Raw genomic sequence first — 21,234 nt, forward strand, 5'->3', positions numbered from 1 at the left:
ATGTAAAATGTTTTATAATAGTAATAGTAATTTATAATAGTAATTTATTAATTACTATTCCAGTTGCCATGGGCCTTGTTTCTAAGTATGAGCAAGTCATTCTTTGTGACTTAATTACTTCCCTACAAGTTTTAGTAACAACAATGACCTATTTCACAAGACAACCTTGAAGGACATTAATTATTGGATAAAAACGCACAAAGGCTTATTAAGGACTGTGCCATCTACTGGTGCTATCTACAGATGTGTCTTGATTATCAAGGCCAGTGTTCTCTACACATACCACACAAGCCCATCCTGACCCACAAGGAAGACTGCCCTTCTGAAGCTTCCAGCTCATGCCACCCGCCCACTTGCCTTCTCCAAACCTACCAGGCCCAGGGGACAGCACTGCTCTGGGAGCTCAGCCCTTGCACCAAGTCTAACAAGATAAACAACATTTAGAAACCAGACTCTAATATTGTAATCTGCAGGGTTCAAAGGCCCGCACACCTGTGTGAGGAAGGGCTGTGTCCTGTGCTCTGCGGAGCATCTGTGCAGGCACAGAGCCTCAGCTTTCCACTCCTTATATGTGCAAGTGCGAGCCTCACCACAGCACTCTACTCACCCAGAGGTACATCATGGCAGAGCCGCCGCAGACTCAGCTGGCGTTGAGCCTGGACTGCAAAAAGGCACTTCAGTGAACCAGAGGAAAAAGGATACCAGAGTGGGGTGCAAGGGACCAAGTGGGGAAGAACCTCTAAAACCACTTGAGTTAAAAAAATCTTCTAAAAAAATAAAATAAAATAAAAAAAAACACCAGCTTTCTCCCCCTCCTCCCTCCTCTCCAGCCGACTGTTCTGTTGTTCTCTCCTCCCTCTCACCCTCCCCCCCCCTCTCAGGGAGTTCCCAGCCCAAGTGTCTAAACTGGAGCGTACAGCACACACTCTTTGTATTTGCCTTCAGGGAATCTCTCTAGTCATTCTCCTTCTAGAAGCACAATCGCCACCTTCAAAGATTATTGCAAAAGGTAGAACTGGGCAGGACTGGAAATGAACAACCAGCACCAGGTTCTAGTGCTAGACATAAATTAGTTCAAACATGACTGATGCAACCAACAAACTCTGCCCTCCAAGATCAAGGCAAATGCACCAAGCTTGCCCCTGTCCTGATTCTTCTAGGTCCCCCGGCAGAGGCTAGACACGTACACAGAATCTACTGGGTTTCTACATTTCTCCTCCATGACACTGGCCTGGGGCTTTTTGTCTCCTTACCCCTAAAAACTCTCAATCTATAAGACTTTAAAACATGGAAAAACTCAGATACACACTTTAGGGGGGGAACAAAAGCTTTTCATCTCCATCATTATTAGCTCTTGCTACCATCACTACTTAGCACAGCCTTCTGTCTGAAAGGACCAGCAACAAGGGTTTTAAGAGTCGCGTGGCTCTTCGGTCACTAGCCTGCCAAACAGACTCTTTACCTGAACGTGCTGACAGAGCAGGGTACAAGGCCTGAGTCTAAATTCCTCAACCAAAAAACACAGGTGTGCCACTCCCACCCTACACCCTCGGGAGTCAGACAGAAAGAAGATCCTACAGTCAGAAGTTAAATGGCCAGGGCTACAAAGTGAAACCAACAAAACAAAGCCCACCCTACTGCACTTGAGTCTCCTCATGGGCCTGGAGCTTGTAACACGGCATCCACTACCTCTACAACAGGTATTTCCATACCAGTCTTCTCTCCGCATCCTTCAGGTACAGTTTATCTAATTTTGGCCCTGGAATATTTTGCATAATGACTGACACAGAGCTACAAAATATCCTCAAAATGTTACTGTTTTTGAGGACCATTCTGCTTGGTTAATTTATTTAAAGAAAACCAAAACAAAATTGAAAACAAAAAGTCTAATACCTTCCAGATGCTTCTGATATGTTTAAACAGCTCTCTCCATCTTGGGAGACCCCCGAGAAGGGTTGCAAGTCCGTCCCAGGAAGGCTCGCCACCTCTGGTGCTTGTTGCTGTGCTGCTCTGGTTCCATATGCCTGCTAAAATAGTGTCGTTTCTCTGAGAGTCCGGGCCTAGTCCCTCGTAGTCCCTTTTCTGCTGCTTCCTCTCTAAATACAGCCTCTGCAGGGAGTCTATACAATTTTTGCTCCCTTCATCCCTTATCAGCTCTTTTGGACTTGGTGGATTGGGGTAGGGCTCTCATCTTTGTCCAGAGCAGTAGTTCTCAGTATTCCTAATGCTGCGACCCTTGAATAGGGTATCATGTGTGGTGACCCCCAACCATAAAATTATTTCTTTGCCACTTCATAACTGTAATTTTATTATTGTTATAAACAATTTAAATACTAATATATAGGATATCTGAGATGCGACACCCCCCAAAAGTAGGGCAAGGGTAACCTACAGGTTGAGAACCATTGGTTTTGATCCTTTCTGTTCTTTCTACAAAACATCTCTCTGCTTCCTCTGAGGGCAAGGTTGCCGCCTTTCTAGTATAAAAAGCAGAATAAAAGTTTCTATAAAGCTGGGACCAAATTTTTGTTTTTAATTTTTAAAAAAAATAAGAAAACAAATATTTCTTTTTTCTGAGAAACTCTAGAAACCCCAGCACTAAGAAAACACCTCTTAACAATGGTATTTAGAATTTGTAGTATGTCCACAATTAATCCATACATGAAATTTTCCTGTCTCACAGACAATGATCTAAATTTGAAGCTACCAGCCCTGTCCCTCTTCTACAAGAAATAAATACGTTAACATCACATTAAGAAACTGTAGTTAGGAGAAGGGTGGGAGTAAGACATGGTGTCACTGTGGAGCCCAAGTTAACACTGAACTCGCAGCAATCCTACTTCAGCTTCCTAAATTCTAGAAGGACCAGCTTATGCTACTACACTTAAGACTTTGTTGATGCTTTTTAATCATTCATCAACTGTGGCATGAATAAAATAAACATGACTAAGTTCAAATATTCAACTTTCATTTTAAGGGGTAAGATAAAAATAAAAACAAATCTGCAGCTAGGTGAGTTGGTGCACGCCTTTAATCCCAGCATTAGAGAGGCAGAGGGATCTCTGTTAAGTTCAAGGCCAGCCTGGTCTACAAAGTGAGTTCCAGGACTATAGAGAATAGCTCTATCTTGAAAAACAAAACAAAATAATAATAAAGCAAGAGAAAAATACATGGAAAAATCCTCAAAATGAAGCAAGGAAAGTCTAGATATGTCACAAATGTCAGAAAATCACCTTTACAATCTTCTCAGGTAGAACCACTTAGAAATGTCTTTGAAACCATATGAAATTTTTTGTTTTAAATGTATGTAATTCTTTCCTTATTATAACTTCTCAATTAGGTAGACAGTCAGAAAACAAACTGCTGTGTTGTTCCTTCACAAACAGGAAGAATACTAACAGACAAGTCAAGGGACTCTCCTGTGTTCATGCCCATGCATGTTCACATTCTCTACCTTTAAACAAAAGAAACAAAGAGGCAGGAGAAAAAAGTCTTTCCAATCATCAGAGTCAAACAAGGAAACCTGTAGTTTATAGCTGCATAGGATTCATGTTAAGGAGCTGGGGACACAGTAGAGTAAAACTGCTTGGGTAGCATGTGTGGGGCCCTGGGTACCACCACAAAAGAGCCTTAATGATTCCACACTCCGCAGCTACCTGAAAACTCACACACAGAGACTATGCCTCTATGTTCTGAATTCATGGGCCTCTGTATGAGAGTTCAGGGGGAATGGGTCAATTTGAGTACTAGAGGAGGCATTCTTCCAGGGAAGGTCTGAAAAATATCTAGCATGTTCAATTCTGGGAGAAAAAGGTAATTCTTAACAGCTTGTGGATGTTGTCAACAATATCAACAATACCCTCGGCAAACACACTTACGGAAGTGCTGGACTTTATACATGAAGAAAAGTAAGCTCCTGTGACTGAAAGGCTGGGGTAAAGTGTCTATATACAGAGAGGCAGCATAATTGCTCAGGAACACACCTGAAAAGTCAGGCACTGAGATTTAAGAACATGAGGCAAACATCTATATACACTTTATTTGTTTCACCTCCAGGCCTGGGAAAAACAGTAAGCCTCACTTCAATGATGTACACGTTAAATGGCTGGGCAGGGTGGCCCATGTTTTTAATCCTTGCATTTAGAGACAGAGACCAGGTTTACAAATGAGATCCTACCTTAAAAGGAAAAAAAGTAGGGTAGAGATATCAGATAGGAGGTCCAGCTGAATTTGACTTTTAATAAAAACTCAAAAGGATGAGCCTCTTTTTACCTTATTTCCTCTCAGCTTAAAATAGCAGGGTTCCCACAAGGTGGTTCTCTGACAGGACTTTGCTGCTCAAAATGAGCCCCAAGACCAGCACAGAGGAGCTTCTTAGATATGGAGATTCTTCGTCCCACTCCAAAAGACAGGCTCAAGATACACATTGCAACAAGAGCTCCAAGTGCTTCTAATGCACAGGCAATCTCAGGAGCTGGTCAGAGAGCACTGGCTCACGACAGACCAGCTGTGGAGAGACCCTGCACCAGCAGCAGCAGCACCATCTCTGTAAGCACTCCAAGCTCATTGTAAACTAGACATTCAGTACCTCACTACAACTTCCTAGTGTTCTTGTAAGCGGACCTTCTCTATCACATATATCAAAGTAAAATGAGGTCAAAAGAGGTTAAACACCACTCACACTCTGACTGAACTGACTAAAGGAGCTGTAAGCCGAGTACAAGACGCCATGATCATTTCTATGTCATACCTACTCATCAGCAACTGAGACTGGCAAGGTCACCCTGCATTCTACCTCTGCCCATTACGAAGACAAAAGCCAAAGCGAGAACTGTGACTCAGAAGAAACAGGCTGCTGAGGCACTGACTAAAGCAGACAGTAGGTGACAAAAGGTCCTGAGAGTTGTGGTTGTTCTAGGACAGCTAAAATAAGCTGTAGTTATATACATAAAAGGGAGGGAAATCTCAAAGTTGGCTTCTTGGCAAAGGCAAGCAGAACATCTGTTAGGGTTCCTTCTCCAATTCCAAGGCAAAGAAACCAGAGCCACCATCCCTGAAACAGACAACTTCATTATGTTAGGGGCCCTGTTTCAAATACTCTCTCAAAGAACCTCCCCAACTCGGACTTTCTCTAGTACCACCCCTCGCCATAATTTTAGACCTCAAGATGACTTCCTACCCCAGCCGCCTTGCATTGCCTGCTCACTCCACCTGACACCCGACCACATTCTCACTCACTACTTCACAGCAGAACTCAAAGAAGTCATCTACATCTGTCTCCTCTTCACCTCCCTCCAATCAAAGTTTCCAAGTCCTGCACTCCACTGAGTCTACCTCTTCCACCTAACCCAAAGAGTCAACTAAGTTGACAGTCTTTTAAAAATGTTCTCCTCTAGTTTTGGACATGCTACAACTTGGGAATTGTGCTGTTTTATTTTGTTTGAACATTATCACTGGTTTCTCCTTATTGACTTTCTGGGCTTTTCCCTCATAAGAAAATATTCCTTGTTATTCAATCTAATCATTCTCTTCTCTGAATTTTCTCTTCTATTCCCATTGATTTGATTACGGCATTAATGACAATGTGGCATACCTAGTAGTGATACTGGAACATGGGAAGGGAGGCAGTCTAGGTTAGGTATGGCAAAATACTACATGCTTAAAACTGCTTCTTTAACCTGTCACCACCATCACCTCTGAAATCTAGCGTGCCCCTGCCATTCCCTACCTAAATGACTGGCATCACCTGACAAGAACAACAGCAAGGAACCCTTCCTGGACCCCTATGCATCTGACTTCTCTTGATGTGGCTCTCATAACCCAGGAGGGTAACATCTCTTTCATGATAAACCTTACAACACTTTCCCCATTTCTGTTGCTGTTCCCCTTCAAAATATCCATCTCACTGCAGCCAGGAAACAAGATCATAGTACACACTGCCCTCCCCTTCCACAGAATACACAAGATTTTTTTTTCTATCCAAACTCCTTTAATATCCTCAGTGCTCTGCAAGGTTCCCAAACCTCCAACCTCTCTTCCAACCATTACCTCCTCTGTCACTACTCTGAATATACTGGGATCTTATTCTAGCTCCTGATCAGGTAAACTCCACCCCTCTCCTCCAGACTCCACACTCCTTTATTCCTTCATCTCAAAATCCCTCTACATTTGGTATCTGTTCTCGGCTAGGCTGCTCTTATCTTTTAAGTCTTAACTTAAACATCCTTCCCTGAAATGAGACTCCCCAGATACTATATCTAGATGAGGCCCTTCCTCCCAACCCCTGGTCCCCTATCACCATGCCCTGTTTCTTTTCTTCCTGACAGCTCCAGAAACTCTCTAAACGTTTTCTCCCTGTCTGTGGCTAGTTCCTCCTTTAGAAAGCAGTTCTTTGTGTATCAGACACACAAGTGAGACTTTCTATCACAGAACATTTATTTTATCCCTTGACTCTTTGTTATGGAAGGTCAAAGTTATTCATAGGCATTTCTGACACTCAGCAACTGTCTAACTGAGTCCTATAAATAAAATTAGAGTGCTACTAATTTCCTCCTAGTTACCAAAAGGACAGAAAGCTTTACCATCACTGAAAGTCATAAACAGACATCAGCATCAGTGACTTTAAAATATGACAAGTGAAAATAATAATACTAGTATTAAAAAAAGTGCCAACTTACTCATTTGTTTTAAGCTAATTTAATTATCAACATTCCAAACTGCCTCATTTTCCAATGCTGTAAATTTATTCTCAGTATGAATAAAACCATCCAACTGAAAACAGCACTCTAATCAAACTAGGCACATTAAGTCTAGATGAGGTGGTCCTATGTGAGTATTAAATTACTCAATTCCTCAGCCACAGTCAGGTGCCACACATGGCAAGTAGATATCACAGTGAACATGGCAACTACAAAACATTTTCATCAACAGGAAGCTCTATGGATAGACCTATTAAAGAATGGTGACAACCAGGAAGCAAAAGGACTCTTACATACATAGAAGATGACACTGTTGTGTGTGCCCAAGTGGGAAAGCTCCTGGGGCCTTTTCTCTGAAAGTACCTTAATTTAGGTTAGGAGAACTTCTGTCCTGGTGATCTGGCTAACTGTGCACCAAAGTTCAAAAGGCAAATGAGGAAAGGAATATAGGCAGTAGTGGGAGAAAGGGCACTGTGTTAGATGTAAGAAGACCCAAAGGAGAAGATCCAAAAGGCACAGAAGATATAAGGAAAATAAGGGCAGAATAGCATTTAGTAAGAAACACCAGCCCCCACTCCCACAGCACACACAGATGCTCCAGTCATTGCAGATGCTGACGGTTATGCTAAAATCCATTTTCAGAAGAGCCTGCATTTCACTGTTGGAAATCAACAGTTGTGCAGTGCTCTTAAAGGACTTACTTTCAATGACTAAAATTTAAATATCTTGGTTTTCAAAGGAGGGAAATCCTCTCAAGTAGCTAGGATACTCAACAACAACAACAGCAACAACAAAAATAAACAAACAAAACATCTAAAAATGCCCTGAATGGTTAAATTTAAGACTTAAGTTTAACTAATACAAGCAAATGTTGCTTACAAAGCAGGTGTCTACAAGTGTAAGGCAGGCTCCCAGCTTTCTTGAACTATGGGAGTATAGGGACTATTAAATAGTGTCACACAAAATAGCCTCATACACATCACAAGTGAAAAGAGAGAGGTTCAGAATGACACACATCACACTACCAATTATTTAACAAAGAGAAAGAGCCACACACAAGGCCGAAACACCAATGCCTTCAGAGCAGTGGTTCTCAACCTTCCTAATGTCATGACCCTTTAATACAGTTTCTCATGCTATGGTGATCCCAACCATAAGATTTTTCTCATTGTTACTTTGTAACTGTTATTTTGCTACTGTTAAGAATCATAATGTACATATCTGCTATGCAGGATATCTGATATGTGAACCCTATGAAAGGACCTTCACCCAAATAATGTATTTCATGCTAACCAGGAAACCCTGGCCAAGAAATCTAGGATTACTAGTCAACGCTCCTAACCCCCTGTTCCTACTCTGCACAGAGTAAAACTGAAATCAAAGTTTACCATAGCATTCCTAAGTACTACTAATAGAACAGTCCAAGTACAGGCTCAGAGGTAAAGTCACCTTAGCCTGGTGTCCTGAGTTCAACCCGAAGAATCCAATGGTGGGAGAGAACTGACTCTCCCAAAAGGTCCTCTGACCTCTACATACATAATCAGACCCACACATGATATCTCTCTCTCTCCACACACACACACACACACACACACACACACACACACACACACACACTTCTATAAAATTAAATATTTGTACTCATTATTCTCATCTGAAAATACAGAAAGAACAAAGACAATGAACAGAGATGTTGACAGATCCAAGATATGCTAAAACACAGCCTTATGTGCACATGTATTTACATAGTCACACATTCCCTATTACAGACAATGGGTAAGTGTGGTCAGAAAATGGAACACAAAAAAAATTACATGAAAGCAATTAAGTAGACAAAAACTTGGGCCTGGAGCTCAAATTGTCTAGCCTCTTTTATCAACTTTTCCCATTTCTGTATCTTTCAGAAACTATTCTATTTGGGAACTTCAATTCCCTTCTTCACAGTACCAGGAAAGTTGAGTGCAGTGGCATTTCGTCTGTATTTTATTTTATTTTTTTTAAATATTTATTTATTTGTTACATATACAATATTCTGTTTGTGTGTATGTCTGCATGCCAGAAGAGGGCACCAGGCCTCATTACAGATGGTTGTGAGCCACTATGTGGTTGCCGGGAATTGAACTCAGGACCTTTGGAAGAGCAGGCAGTACTCTTAACCACTGAGCCATCTCTCCAGCCCCCTCGTCTGTATTTTAATAAATAAAGTTTGCCTGAGGATCAGAAAAGTAAAACAGTCACACTGGCCAGCCTTACAGACCTTAATGACACCCACCTTTAATCCCAGTAGCCACACTAGCTTGCCATAGAAACCAGGTGGTAGTGGTGCACACCTTTAATCCCAGAACTAGAGAGGAATATGAAACAGGAGGAGACAGCTCTCAGTCAGAGTCTCATTCTGAGATTCCTGGAGGCAGGATCGCCATTTTAGACTGAGGTCGAGGTAAGAGCCAGTGGCAGGCTGTTTTGCTTTTCTGACCTTAAGGTTGAACCCCAATTTCTGTCTCTGAGTTTTTATTAATTGTGCTTCATTTGAGTAGCTAGAAAGGAGAAGGAAACAAAAATAAAACAAAGAATAATTAAAGATTTAAAAAGCCTTATGAATGGATTCTGCTCAAGTCTATAAGCTGCTCCATCATTTCACAAGCTGTCCATAGGTAGCCCAGATATATAATTTTATTGCTATCTTTAAGATTTGTTTACTTTTACTATGTGTCTCCAAGTATGCATATATACATATGTATATGCACGCTCACATGCGCACGCGTGTATATCACCTATGTGCCTAGTGCCCAAGGAGGCAAGAAGAAAGCATCAGATATCCACAGAACTGGAATTACATACAGTTGTTTGCTGCCAATGCGTGTGCTGGGAACCAAACCCATGTCCTGTGTGAGAGCAACTGCTAATAACTACTGAGTCATCTCTCTAGCGGCCCCCCCAAAAATTTTTTAAATGATCATATCATTTTAAAAAAATCTTGGGCAGGCTTTAATCCCAGCACTGTGGAGGCAGAGGCAGGAGGACCTCTGTGAGTTTGAGGCCAGCCTGTGAGTTCCAGGACAGCCAAAGCTGTTACACAGGGAAACTCTGTTTTGAAAAAACAAAAATACAAAAACAACAAGAAAAAAACAACAAAAACACCTTTCAAGTGAGAAAGGCCAAGCACACCAACAGCTCTACTTAGTAGACCTGAGGAGAGGGACATGGGAAGGGGAACTTAATCTGTGTGTCACACATGCAGTCTACTTTGAAGATAAATAAATCATAAATATTTAATTTCAACATTTTGAGATTTTATTTTCAAAATAAAACTGGCTTAGTTTCTTTTAAAATTTTTGTATTCCTAAATTGCTTACTATCTTCACAATGCACTTCACAGTTTGAAAAGGTAAATGAAATTACCTCTTTCGAGGTCACTTGTGATGACCCTTACTCCATATGAACTTGAGTCACCAGTACTGTGTTGTTCAATCTAGTATACTTTAAAGATATTCTAAGGCCAAATAAGTGAAAATTACATTTTAACCAATTTTACTATTTGCCTAATTTAAGAATGAACAGATATTTTTGACAAAGTTTACAAAAACTGATAGGAAGAAATTACTAAGGGGTGTCAGAGATGAGCTGACAGGCAGACAGATGCCAAGAATTTGCCACAAAATTTAAAGAGCTACAATCAGGATAAGGGGGTGTGAGAAACAGGCTCCCGACAGTGGCAGGTTTTCCTTCTTCACTGGAGGTTGGTTTGTGTAGTTCCTGCTCTGAACTGCCGCGCACATGCAGCTGTTAACAGTGAGAGCTGCCCTACCTGCCTAGATGGACACTTACAGCACCAGCTCCTGTGTCTGAAAGCAGGGGAAGGCTAGCACGTCTTCTGAGCTAGTAAGGAAAAGTGGCTGGAGTAGCCTCGTTCTCTAAGAAGGTAGCCTACCTAAAGCCACACAAGATGGACTACACGGTTCTATGCCAGATCTAGCCAATAAGGTTTCAAGAGCCAAGAGTTCATAAATATTAGTACAGACCACTAGTTTCAGGCCATGACAACACTTTTAATAACACAAATGAGTTCACTGTGATTTATTTTAATTATTTCTGAAAAATAGTTTATTTTTAGTAAATATTATAGTCCCCCACATGGGAAGCTACAAACCATGCCAGAAATGTTCTATGAGGAGATAAAATACTATTAATAGAACTATCAGTTGCTCCTTACTTAGGTTGTAACATAGTTTCCACTTTAAGCTGATATGACCTCCCCTGACTTCTCTGGGTCTAATGTTCTCTCATCTCAAGTCTCCACATTTATCTTTATCTCTAGGGTACTTAAGTGAAGCAAGCATGGCTGCGAGGAGGGAGAGAGAAGTTCCATTTCCTAAGCCTTTTCCTACAACAACGTGTAAGGTCAATTTTGGAAACTTAAAAGGGAGCCCTTACTTTTTTGTATTTGTGGGTGGGGATTCCATGGATGTTCAACAACCATCTGCAGCCATGCTCCACAGTGAGCACCAGTGCTGGCGAAGAACGCCCGTCTCCCCTCATCTGTGCTGATCTCACTCTGTAACTCTCCTTAACCTGGGGAAAACTGTCAAACAAAACACTCCAAAAGAATAAATATCAGTGTCTACATCCTCTAATTTAAAAAAAAAAAAAGGCTGAGCAAGGGGACCAAAGACAAACCGTAAGAGATTAACTTTTCCTAAAAATTGTGATCTCAAGGATTAGGGTGACGGTAGATGGGCTTTCTTTTTTTACTTTTGTTGCTGACATCTTTACAATCTCACTTTAAAAGCCGGGGGTGGTGGTCAGGTGTGGTGGTCAATGCCATTAACACCAGCACTTGGCAGGCAGATCTCTATAAGTCTAAGGCCAGCCTAGTCTGCACAGTAAGTTCAGGCCAGCCATGTCTTCATAGTAAGACTGTCTTTAACAAAAAAGTGGAGCTGGAGACGGCTCAGGGTTAAGAGCACTGCTGCTCTTCCAGAGGACCCCCAGGTTCAATCCCCAGCATCCATATGTCATCTCACAAAAGTCTATATAATTCTAGTCAAGGGCTCTAACTCCTCTTCTGGCCATTTTTACCTCTCACTAGCTGTGTCAGAACCCAGATTCCATCTCGTATCAGCCATGTTATCCCTATGGAAACTCTAGATTTTACTTCTCTGGCGACTCCTAAGTCCTATTTCTAGAGCTTTGAGACATCTTTAGTGTCTGGTTCAGCAACTTTTATTCATTCTGCCACTTGCTGCACAGTGGTCTTATCTATAAATGAGACTGTCCCTGGGAGACAAAGACGTGCCACACCCCCCTCTTTATCAACAATATCATGGCATGCATATCACAGGCACAGTAACTGGTGAACTCATAACTGTTGGATAAAAGGCATCCCATGAGCCTCACACAGCACAGGACTGGGAACCTCAACCTAACACCAGCAGAGTTAAACTGCAAGCATTTTCTGAGGATGAAAGGCAGGATTCATGGGTATTAAATAGCAAAGACCCACCTTTTCTAAGAGTCATCACAATTCACAAGAGTTCAGAAAAATGGACATGTACCAGGCCATGGGTACTTTTCTTTACCCCAGGAAAATTCCTTTTCCTTGTCTCTACCCTCCTGCATCTTATTCTTAAAGGCCTACTTAGACTTGATAAAGAAAAAAAAAATAAAGAGGAAACAAAAGAAAGAAGTTAGGATTGGGGTCCCTATTAAATCAGATGGTTAGGATATATGAGAAACAAAACTCTTCTTTTAATCCTCCCACCCAGACAAGCTTTCTCTGTGTACAGCTGCCCTGGAACTCACTCTATAGATCAAGCAGACCTCAAACTCAAGAGATCTGCCTGCCTCTGCCTCCTGAGTGCTGGGATTAAAGTATTGCACCACCGTGCCTGGCTTTAAACTTTATATATTGAGGAGTAGTGTTGACACTGGCATGTAGAATTCAGAACACGTTTTGGGAATCAGTTCTCTCTTTCTACCATGTTGGACCTAGGGATAAAACTCAGTTGGCAAGCACATGTACCCACTGAGCCATCTACCCAACACCAAAGTTTGTGTTTGTTTCAAGATCAAGCACAGGTGAGTGCACACATACACACTATTCTTTTCTATAGAAAGGAATATATGAGTGTATGTGTGCGTGTGTGTGTGAGAGAGAGAAAGAATGAATTCCAAGTAAAAGTGAACCAAATACTACTGATCTATGTGATGGAAAAGACTTAATAAAGGAGTTTTGTTTTGAACTTCTTCCAAACTCCATTTCTCCTTTAAACCACTGATACGAGACTGGTAATCACAAACACAAGACAAAGAGAAGGGAAAAAACAAAGGTGTGTGCACCTGCATTGGAGGGTGGGGTTTGGCAGCACAAGACCATGAAGGAAGGGGAATACCCAATGCTGAACCAGTTTTTGCTGTTGTTGCTGCTGCTGCTCATGAAAAATGTCTAGAGGCTGTCAGCCTGCTAGAGTAACAAAGCAGGAGGAAGTCCTGGCTCTTCAGGACAGGACTAAGAGCTAAGAACTCAAACTTTCAGAGTATTAGAGTAAGATGGCTGGCAGGATGTCCAGGGCTTTTCCTGCCATCCAGTGGAATGGAGGGAAGTCTGGGCACCAGAGCCAGTCAGGCCTTCCCAGCGAAGTGACCTTGGGCAGTAGGACAGACTCTCTGGTCTGCAGTTTTCTCATCTATAAAACTGAGCGGGCAGTAGTTGCTCTGCTGAGTTGTGAGAAACGAAAAGCAAGCTGTTTCAGAACAGGCACCCACTACAGGTCAAATGCTTTTCCCTTACACCTCAGACCCTGGCAATCTATAAAACACTAGTGGTTTGAATAAGAATATGCCATAATCCTTCTTCTCTCTCTTTTCTTCCCCTTTTCATTTTGCAGAATAGGGCATCAAGCCCAAGTAGGCAAAAAGCAGCTTTCCTAAGGTTATACTCCTGGTGAGCGACAGAATTCAAGCTAAAAACAACCTCCTCCCTGCTCACCCTGCTCAATGTGTCCACATCTCATGGGGGTGGCTCAGAGTCTATACTGTTACAATCATTTTCTGTGACCCAGACACCTAAGAGTTAATAAGCACTCAACCTTACTATGACAGGAGATGTCAGGCAGGGCCTTATGGGAGGAGGCCAGAAGCACTGAAATCTATTCCTCTTTGTGATTGGTTGGTTCCCAAAGGGGTGGGAAGAAGAGAAAAGAATGTCACCGGATCTCCACAGTAAACAACAGCAGGCGCATCTGGGCAGGTTTTCCACTAAATCTGTGACAGATTTCTGAATACTAGTGAGCACCACACTCGGGAAATGGTAACTTCTGACCTTCACCACCTTTGCTGTTCAAGGACTAGATTCCTAAGAATACGGTCGGGATGACTGAATACTTATTAGGAGCAGTTTCATATTTCCACAGTGCAAAATTAGTGCCCCATACTCCACCCTTCCCCCTTTAGAGTGGACCCAGCCTGCCGTCTCTCTCACTGGTTTTTTGGCTGTGTCATTTTAGAAACATGACTTGGCTACTCAATCACAATCCCTCCTCTGGTTTGCCTTACTATCTTTCAAAAGGAGCCTCTCCACTTTGAATGAACGGAATGGGGAGGGAGGGGGGAAGGAAGGAGGGAGGAAGAGAGGAAGGGAGGAAGGGAGGGAAAGCTATCTCATTGCAAGCTATAACTCTGCAATTGTTAACACACACGTGTGGAAGAAAGAGAACAGGGAAACCTAATACCCTGCCAAATCCATTGGGAGGTCTGCCCAAGTCATTAGCCAGGCCGGGGCTACTTAAATGAATTAGTTGAGGTGACGTCCTTCAGTCCTAGCTACATTCTCTCCCCCCAGGGTAGAGGTAGGACTGTGAGACCCCCTTACACCATAGCTATCCAACTCTTCATTGCTCAGGAGTTTCTCTGTCCCATTTTGAAATTTTACACGAAGTGTGTGTCTGTTCTGTGAAGAGAATTGGAGCAACATTTGCTCTGCCGGGTAGCTGACAAGGACTCCACATGCTCAAGCAGCAAGGAGCCACCAAAACTAGCTCTGTGGCCTTTGTACCTACAAACTGCCACAAATTCTAAACTGGAAAGAGGTGGGGTGAGGTGCTCGTACTCAGTGGCAAAGTTTCAGAACCTAAACCAAGTCAGTGCAAGAATGAACTTGAGCTCACCTTTGGGTGGCCTCAGAACCAGGGCTGGGCCAAATCCTCCCCTGCCCAACAGAACAAACCAGAAATGCTGGACAGCCCCATCTCTCCAGAAGACCTGCAATCATTCTGACCTGAAGGGCAAACATCTCCCTCAGCATAGAGGAAGTACGTGCAGGGTCTTCCTTCTTTTGTGTTGGCTGTTATCCCAAAGCCAAGTTTAATGTGTTGCTAATGCCCTTTCCTAACACAGGGGTCTCCTGTATACATCTTACAAGCACTAGTGACCAGGTAGTCTTTTCTTAGGAATGTTCAGTGAATTAACTACTCGGGGGAGACAGGAGCAGAGCTGTTAGAAGCACAGGCTGACTGTCGGGCAGGTCTAGATTTAAATACCCGTTCCACCACTTTCAGCCTCTGAGACTTGAACCTCACTAAAGCTCAGTCTATGCATCTGCAAAACACAGCTTCTCCTGTCGCCTTGGAAAGAGAGTGGTCATTAAGATAATGAGGAGTTGAAGGGATGTGTACATAGGTGTGTGTACTTAGTGTGGTACCTGATGCACAGTAAGCATTCAATAAAGAGTAGCTGTTGCTATAAATTATAATGGAGGACTGGAAAACAACTTCTGTGAAGGAGTAACACTGCCAGTTGACAACCATCCTATTAGCATTTCTGCACTTGACCCATCCATGGATGAGATATAAACAAGATGAGGCTGCCAGACCACTGAAGAAACAAAATGCATCTCTGCCAGAGGCTCATGGCTGGAAGGAAGCACAGAGAAAAGGAAGTCATGAAGTCAGATAGTGAGGAGGGTCTCAATACAGAGCAGCTTAAGTGCCCCACTGTAATAGGCTACCATAGCCAACAGATCTGTAGAGATAAAGTAGAGAGCTTAAAAGCAAACCCTTTGCAGATTTGAGCATGAAGAATGACAGAACAAGAGCAGGGAATGTGAACATGAAGAGGAAGGACTCTAGTCTCAACACTTCACATTTTACCAGGTATGGAGCTGACAACCACAACCAAACATTTTTAGGGAGACGCTGTAAGATTGTTCGGATAGGGTAGGTAGCAGCATGCTTTTATCGAATAGAAATAAGCTCTCAAGAAATTACAATCATATAATAACAGACAAACATACTACATGGGAGAGGATTCTGTGACTCTGGCCCCTGAGCTTTCAACCCAGTGCTGTTGAGATTGTTGTTTCTTGAGATTTTCATTATCATCACCCCAACCTGTCAAACTCACACTCACCCATAGCTCAAAGCTGTGTTGGAGTAGAGCAGGGCCAGGCCAAGTCTCGGTCACAACAGTACAAGTCCACCAGGAAACTCTCTGGGGAAAGTGCACACTGATAATAAGGGCCCTGTATCACAGGCCCAGCTCATTACTAGCTAGAGTATGGGCATACCACATTATGGCCTGGGGTTAACTTCAAGAACTACTCGACATGACTAAACCCAGCTCTGACCTTCAGTGATTTAGGACCTGTAGGCCCAGCTTCTGTTCCTTAGCCTGGGCTGTTTTAATGTTAGAAAAAAATGCCAGTGAAGAGATGGGGCATCAAGACAAGTAATTACAGCTCATTCTCCCAGACTGACAGTTCACATCAAGACACATCTCTGGAGTGTAAACTAAAAGCAAGTAGCAGGAAACAATGAGACAGATGTGTAAAGTCACCCTGGAAAGGCAACCTACTGGCTTGCTAAAGGGACCCCCCCAAATACCTTAGCTGAGAAGGACACACAGGGGCTGTCATACCCCATACACAGAAATGATGACTGGTGGATTAGGACCTAAATGAAAGAAAGGCGCTATCTGTACTGGACTAACCATATGGTCAAAAAGCAATCCCGCAACTGCCTGCACTCAGCAAACTGGCAGCTCTTTAGAAGGGGTTCTCAAGGGATCCAGAGCTTCAGGAACCATGGGAAATGTATCCAGATTAGATCAGCTAAGGCCTCTCCAGTTCCACACGAGGTGCTGTACAGGTGATGTGCTGGCCAACACACAAGATTTATACAATGGGTTCCTGAAAGCCACACGCGTTCAGGTCAGAAGCGCTGCTGCTCTACCACAATGACCCACGAAGAAGCGGGTACTAGCTATCCTACTTCCTAAGCTGTCAGTTGTAGATACTCAAGCATGCCTGGTTTGTCTGTTTTACATAGCAGTTCCCTATTCCCCAAGATTTATTTATTATTCTGCTTCCTTTACCCTTTTCTCTCTAGCATGAAAAAAAATACATTTTCTAGAAAAAGTAAGTTTTTACATGATAACCATGCAAAGGAACAAGACTTAGCAACAACAACAAAAAAAAGGAGCATCAACACAAACTCCCACCCAGCATGGACAGACATGTGAATACACAATGAAAGGAAGCCAGACTCCAAGGACCACAGGCCTGACTACATGCAAAGGAAAAAAATCTGTCGAGAAAAAGAACTAGTCACTGCCCACAACGTGGGGCATGGGTGGAATACAGGAATCAGGAAGTGATGACTAAGTGAGAAGCGGCTTTGTATGAAGTGATGGAATTGTTCTAAATCTGATGCTGGGGTGGCTGAACAATTCTGTGAGCATACAAAGTCAGTGGAATTATATATGCTAAATGATTCAACTGTATAACATGCAGGTTATAGCTCAGGGCAGGTGTTTTAAAATCATACTAAGAAATGACATCTTTCTTCAGGAAAAAAAAAAAAAACTACTGAGGGAGATTTGGTTTTTCCAGCCAGCCATCTCTGTTTGCAGAGCCTACCAACTCCTGCTCCTCGGTAGTAGTACCCATGCCAGGCTTCCACCTTCCCAAAAACAACAACTGGGCTCATGCCATCTTGATTTGGGTCTTATAGTCAGCCCATGCTTAGTCCTTCGACACACATCTAATTGTTTGTTTGTGCATCAGAAAAAGTGAAGCCACACAGAGAGAGACAGGCACTGCCATGAGCGAGTGTAAGATTTACAGTGACACGGCACATCATGGGAACAGGGAGAAAGCACAGGTTTGGGAGCATCAACACTTCAGGGTTGTGATCAAAGCAGTGAGTTCCTTTAATATCTGCGTTCAGCTCCCACTTCTGTAAAATGGAAGCACCACCTAGCAGTTAATAAATGTGGCTATAACAAAAGGTAAACAAGCAACAAAATCTAAGTGAATTATTAATATGGTGTCTACCACCCGAAAGTACTCGATAATAAAACCAATTACAGAAGCTGTACACCCAGTATTTCTCATGTTACCTAACCAGCAGGTTGGCCTCCATGTCAAAAAGTCAGTGATAAAAGCAGTTTACTAGCTCCAAGCAGGTCATAACCACTTCCCAGATGACACAGTCTACCTCAATCAGTCCAGGTGAATGCAGGGTATTACTGGCAGGCTCTTCAATTTGTTTTCCTATTTTTCAACTCACTTTTAATCTCAAACATGTTAAGTATGGCCTCTCTAACTTCACATTGCCTCCTCACCATCATCTGTATTTATCATCTTAATTATAACACTTTTTAGCTACTCTGGGTAACTGTTGCCCAGCACAACACTAATAATCCTAGTCTTCCTAAAAGTGTATCATGGAAACAGGACAGACTTAGAATTACAATGAAGCTTGATACTCTCACAGCGGGATCCTAGGGAATAACACAAAAAAATCTGTAGTAGTCAATAACGTGAGAAGAAATTCTCAGTAGGGTAGGATTGAGCTGCAAGTCTATTACAATACAACTGACACTCTGGAAAAAACTTAAGAGTGTGCATACACACAGAGCAGCTACGTACAAACAAGACTAGAACAATGAATGAAAGGTTCAACACACCAGGGAATTTTTAGTTTATCCTTTTGATCTACTGTGTATTTTACATTCTGTTTGATGGGTGTGTACGGCTTTTAAAGGGCTTAAAACATTAATTCAATGACTCAGCATTCTCTTAGTAACTAGCACATGGCTGTGAATCAGAAAGACCAGGCTCAGAGCTTCACCCATTACTGATCATAGGCAACTGACAAGTGAGTGGATGTTTCTGGGTTTGGAATCCTTGCCTAGAAAGTGAAGATGAAAATTCCTGGCACCCTTCATTAAGGACCAGTCTGTGCTCGGCTACCCCTTCCTCTATAACAGTGGCTCTCTCTGCTGAGAGTTTGAGCCAGAATTCTCTGGAGAGCATGCTGGAATGGGCTGCTGGACTCCACCTTGGAGGTTGGAAGACCATAAATTTACAGAAGCTCAAGTGGTGCTGATGCTGCTGGTCTAGGAGCCGCCCACTGAAGACCACCCTTCCGTGTAACAAGAATGAAGTCACCTGACAAAACACCACACAGCCCTTAAGGGCCTTTTTAGATCAATGTTATTCCAGGGCTACTTCATTACAGGATATGAAATAAACAGTGTCTAACACCACACAATCATCTAAGAGCCAGATCTATTGTGTAGGATAGCTCATGTCAGGACACTCTCTAGGAGCTGAGATTCTAGTGAAAATGGGCAACAAACAAGGCCAAACTCTGATGTGGATAAAAACATCTGAGAATGTTAATAGAAATCAAACAAAATGTAACAGATACTGTGAGCCCAGGACAAATTGTTTGGTGCCTATCCAAGATCAATGGGCACTTGCTTTGCTCTGGGTGCCCTCTGCTGACAAAACCCGACATTGCCATTTCTCCTTTGTTCCTTTCTTCTCCTACCAGGAGATTGAGGAGTCCACATAGTATGACTCAGATTGTAAAAAAGTTTCCAGTTAAGAAATTTCCCTCAGAGGCAGGCGGATCTCTGTGAGTTCGAGACCAGCCTGGTCTACAGAGCTAGTTCCAGGACAGGCTCCAAAGCCACAGAGAAACCCTGTCTCGAAAAAAAAAAAAAAAAGAAATTTCCCTCAGCCTACAGTAGGCAGGACGGACTTTCTTCAGGCAGCTTTCCAAGGCCCTTTTCCTATATGTAGGGTTCCATCTTGTCTCCACACATGTCTACTAGTTCAAGGTTGAAGAATAAGAGACTGGCATTTGCCAGAATGATTTTGTGGCTATAAGCCAAACTTGCCTGTCATTTTGGAAGTGGCAAGAAAAACAACAACAACAAAAACCTGTTCTTGTAAAGTACCCAGTACAACGTGAAATGTTGCTGGTATCTTGGGCATCTATGTTGGTGAGAACTTTACCAGCCCTGTTCCAGCTATCAAGTGTCTTCATGTCCACCTTCTTTAATACTTCACTTGAGAGAACAAATGGAACCAAAGGTAAAATGACAAATATGAGCCAAAAGAATCGGCAACAAACCCAAGACTCAAGGTCTTTTGTTATTTATAACATTTCTCCTTTGTTAGTTAGGGTCTTGCTATATAGCCCTGACTGGCCTAGAATTCAGAGATTCTTTCTCTCTCACAGAGGCCTGCCTCTAGGTCCCTAGTGACTAAAGACTTCTTTCATTAAGCCATTGAAGACAACCACATTTTAACCACCTCTATAAATGGGAGAATAAGAAAAACTAATAATGAACATGTAACAATTTACAGGGGTGAGATCCTGCCTTTTCTAGTACCACAACTAAGCTTTTCCTAACACCAATCTTTCATTAATAACAATCTCTTTTTTAAATTGTTTTTCATGGGGCCAAAAGCTACACAGACTATAGAAATATCTAAATTAGGGACCACTTAAGTATGATCTTTGGGCCAAAATCAGCTCGTTATTTGTTGTTTGACCCACATAGTACAGCCTATGTGTAAGATATGCAGTCTCCTCCCTCACCTCCCCTTTCCCAGGTGTTCTTGTGCATCTATTTTTTAGAGGTCCAAGGTCCACCTACCTTGTTTTTGAGACAGTCTGTCCCTGGGACCTAGGGTTTGAAGATTAGGTTAGGCTGGTCGTCCAGCAAAGCCCAGGGGATCTACCTGTCTCTGCCTCCCTTGTGGTGAAACTTAAAGTGTGCCACCATGTCCAGCTTTTTACACAACTGGGAGAGACTGCTTATGCACCAAGTCATTTTATCAGCTGAGATAGCTAGCTCCCTAGCCCTTTTGTTTTGTTTGTGGATGAAAACAAAAATCAAAAGCAGGTTTAATTTTTTTTAATTTTATTAAAAATTCTAATTTCTGGGCCCACCATGTTAGCAAAGGCTACACACACTGAATTTCCAACTAACACAGTGGACGGACCAGAGTCTGCATATCTAACTCAATACTTGACAAAAGCAGGCCTACCCGATTCTAAACTACTGAGACTGTGATTTAGGGATGCTCACTTTCATGCACCGTCTGAATGAGGTCTCTGCCTCTGCAGTCGCTCACCCAGAAACTCAGCTCAAGCCCTGCACACTGGGCACACCTGACCCATCTTGTTACCAGAAACACTATGAAAGGTGTTCATAGCTTTCCAGTTAATACTTTGCATTA

The 21,234-nt window shown here is 42.5% G+C and overlaps 1 protein-coding gene across 30 annotated transcripts in view; it reads right to left on the bottom strand.

Annotated features, from left to right (window-relative positions):
* Positions 1-21,234, bottom strand: part of Rbfox2 (RNA binding fox-1 homolog 2) — a 232,887-nt gene that overhangs the window by 117,932 nt on the left and 93,721 nt on the right. Inside the window, exon 1 of one of the 30 annotated variants that reach the window (XM_075959767.1) lies at positions 608-687. The exons of the other annotated variants lie outside the window; for them this stretch is intronic. Coding sequence (XP_075815882.1) covers positions 608-622 — 15 coding nt within the window. The 5' untranslated portion in view covers positions 623-687. Of the gene's footprint in view, positions 1-607; positions 688-21,234 lie in introns of those variants that run through there. 30 annotated transcript variants of the gene reach the window in all.

This window comes from Microtus pennsylvanicus, chromosome 2 (genome assembly GCF_037038515.1).
Source record: "Microtus pennsylvanicus isolate mMicPen1 chromosome 2, mMicPen1.hap1, whole genome shotgun sequence".
Lineage (NCBI taxonomy): Eukaryota > Metazoa > Chordata > Mammalia > Rodentia > Cricetidae > Microtus > Microtus pennsylvanicus.